This window comes from Lipotes vexillifer, unplaced genomic scaffold (genome assembly GCF_000442215.2).
Source record: "Lipotes vexillifer unplaced genomic scaffold, Lipotes_vexillifer_v1.1 scaffold1011, whole genome shotgun sequence".
Lineage (NCBI taxonomy): Eukaryota > Metazoa > Chordata > Mammalia > Artiodactyla > Lipotidae > Lipotes > Lipotes vexillifer.
In genome coordinates, this window is record NW_006787698.1 from 4197505 (window position 1) to 4200613 (window position 3109).

At 43.6% G+C, this 3109-nt stretch overlaps 1 protein-coding gene across 1 annotated transcript in view; it reads right to left on the reverse strand.

Moving 5' to 3' along the window:
- The window catches only part of FBXL12 (F-box and leucine rich repeat protein 12), a 7171-nt gene extending 4310 nt beyond the window's left edge, over positions 1 to 2861 (reverse strand). Inside the window, exons 1-2 of the mRNA XM_007460636.1 lie at positions 2582 to 2861; positions 2399 to 2471 (exon numbers count right to left, since the gene is read on the reverse strand). Coding sequence (XP_007460698.1) covers positions 2399 to 2471; positions 2582 to 2667 — 159 coding nt within the window. The 5' untranslated portion in view covers positions 2668 to 2861. The remainder of the gene's footprint in view (positions 1 to 2398; positions 2472 to 2581) is intronic.
- Positions 2862 to 3109: the final 248 nt, after the last annotated feature.

The window sequence follows — 3109 nt, forward strand, 5'->3', positions numbered from 1 at the left end:
AGAGTGGCAAAATGATACTTTAAAGGTTAAAGAAAAAAGAAACAATACTATATATTTTATATGGGTACAATTATTCCAACCATAATGGCTAACTTGTATGAGTACCTACTGTTTGCCAGGTGCAGTGATGAGCATTGAACTAGAAAGCTCACACAGTACCTGGCTGTATAGCAGGTACCTCTGGAAAAATGCAGTGGCCAGAATCTTGTTGCAAGAATACAGCTATGATTCAACACAGCCTGACTCCAAAGGCCAGTCTTGCTCTTGTAACCACTTTACTTTCCTTCCCTTATACAGGCCCAAGGGTATAAATGCACAGAAGATGGGATAGAAGGAAATATTCCACACTTATAATAGTTACTCTGGGGAAGGGCTGAAGATACCAGGGGATGACTGTCAAAGGCTCTTAGTTTCACCTGTGGCAATACTTCAATGGTTTTGTGTTTTAATTTAGATATAATGACATATTATATTAGTTTCAGGTACACACAATGGTTCGATATTTGTATATCTTGTGAAATGATCACCACATAAGTCTAGTTAACATCCATCACCACACAGAGTTATACTTCAACATTTTTACAAGAATTATTCATGACTTATGTGATTTTTAAAAATTAAACCTCAAAAAGAGAAACGCAAAACAAATGTTCTAGTTAATCTCTATTACGTATGCTAAAGTATTTAGGGATGAAGTGGACTCTTGTCTGCAACTTATTTTGAAGTGTATTTTAAAAATAAAATGGATTGATGGATGGAAAGAGGGATGGATGGATCGGCCAACGGCATAAAACAAATGTAGTTAAATACTAATAGTGGGCAACTTCGTGTTCTCTGTACTATTCTTTCAACTTTTATATATGTTTGAAATTTCTCATAATAAAATGGCAGAAAAAATAACTAAGAACTACATTATTACATAATGTGTTAGTTTTTTAGTACAGAAAAAATAACCATTTTTAAAGGTGATTTCAATACAAATAATTTCTATACAAGGCCACAATTCCTTATCCAAAACTCCTGGAGACAGATGGGTTTCAGAATTCAGAATTAATGTGGTACAAATACCATATATAATACCACCAGAAGGGTCAAGGGCAGCACCTTGTTATCAGATTAATATTTTTCAGTATAACATGACTTTTATTCCAAGTGGGATAAGGAAAAGGACATTAATAGCCTCACACCAGTTCACATCAGGTGTTGCCACCAAATGAATTTGTGCCAAGCTTACAAAAAACCTTTTCACTTTTCTGGCTTTCTGATTTTGGAATTGCAGATGAAGACCAGAAAGTGAGAAAGTATAAAGGATCCTACCTCTCAGAAATTGTACTTCTAGGTTTCAGAGTAACTGGTACCTGGATGCAAGAAGACAGACACAAGGACATTCTTGTGGAACAAGAAGCAACAGCATTAGTAACACCTTGAAAGTTGTTAGAAATTTGGGATCTGGGGCCCCCACTCCAGGCCACTGAATCAGAATCTGCATTTTAACAAGATCCTCATAGGTGATTCATATGCACAGTAAAGTCTGAGACACTGCCTTATAAAGCTGTTCACAACAGTAGAAAGTTGGAAATAACCTAACCATCTGTCAACAGGAGAATAGATAAACAAATTGTGGTATATTCATTTAACAGCAGTGAAAAGGAATGAATTAGATTTACAAGTGCTGATTAGAATAATTCTAAAAAGCGATGTGTGAATAAAGCTGGTTATATAAGTAAAACAGCATTTAACTATCCAAAGAGTAGAGCAGCATTATCTAAATTTTAGAAATACGTTAACAATACTGTGTATTGCTTATGGGCACACACATAAGAAGTAAATAAAAACGCGAAGGGATACAAATCCACTTTATGATAGTCATTACCTCTGAGGAGGGTTTCAAAAGTGCAAGAAATATACCTAAAAATGTTGTATGCATATGTGTATATATAAACATTTGTATGTGTGTTTCACAAGATGAGCAGTAAATAAGGCCAAAGGTTAAAAAAGGTTAAATCTAGGTAGGGGGGGAAATAGTTTCAGATATTATCCTCTGTACATTTCTACAATATATTTGAAATAGTTCATAATAAAAAGAAATAAAATGCAAATGGGAGAAAGTGGAAATGGTTTGCCTGCACCACTCAGGAGATTAATTCTGGAAATAAGTTGACTATGGAAAATGATTTCTCCATGAAAACTCATCAATAAGCCCTTTCCCTGTACGACTTTGGTAACACCCATTCTGGAGGTGGGGAAACTGAGGCCTGGAGGTCACAGTGGAGCAAATAATTGACGCGGCCGGGATGCACCCGGGACAGCCTCGCTCGAAACACAGGGTTGGAGGCGTGGTCCTCGAGGTCGGGTCAGCCCGACGTTGGCCCAGACCTGCCCGGCCAGCCCCGCATACCGTGTAGAGCGTCAGGTCGACATGTCGCCACAGCCACCGGTCGTCCACCAGCCTCTTCCAGCGGTGACAGACCCTGGGGAAGGGGACCCGCCGTTAGAACGTCCCGGCCCCGCGGGGACCAGATGTCCATCTCCTGGTGCATCCCCCCGCCCGGCCCTTCCCTCGCGCGGGGCGGGGCCGCACCTGGAGATACGGATCCTGTCCCGAACCGGGAGGTAAGAGAAGATCTCCAACAGGACAGAGTCCGGCAAGTCCGCAAAAGTCGCCATGATCCCGCCGACACGCACTTCCGCTTCCGGCGAAAGGGACTCGGTAACTCGCCTAGGAATCCCCTAAGAGACGGCGAGAAGTGAGGGTGCCGGCAGGGAGGTGGTCGTGGCTTCCGGTAGCCGTTAAGAGTTCTGGCTTTCCTCTTGCGGGGACGTGGCTGGGCCCTGGAGCCAGACCAGTACGGGATCTGAACGCAGCACCGAGGGTGGGGTTAGGGACTAGGACCAAGCCCGGAAGGCGTGGCTAGGGCGATGACGCTACCCGGGGGCGGGGTTAAGGGCGGGAACGAGACTCGGGGGGCGTGCCTGGGGAACTAGGACCACGCCCGGAAGGCGTGGCTAGAGCGGTGACTCGTCACCGGGGTCGGCGTTAAGGGCGGGAACGAGACTGGGGGTGGGGGGCTTAGACCAAGCCAGGAAAGCGTGGCTGGGGCGGTCACGA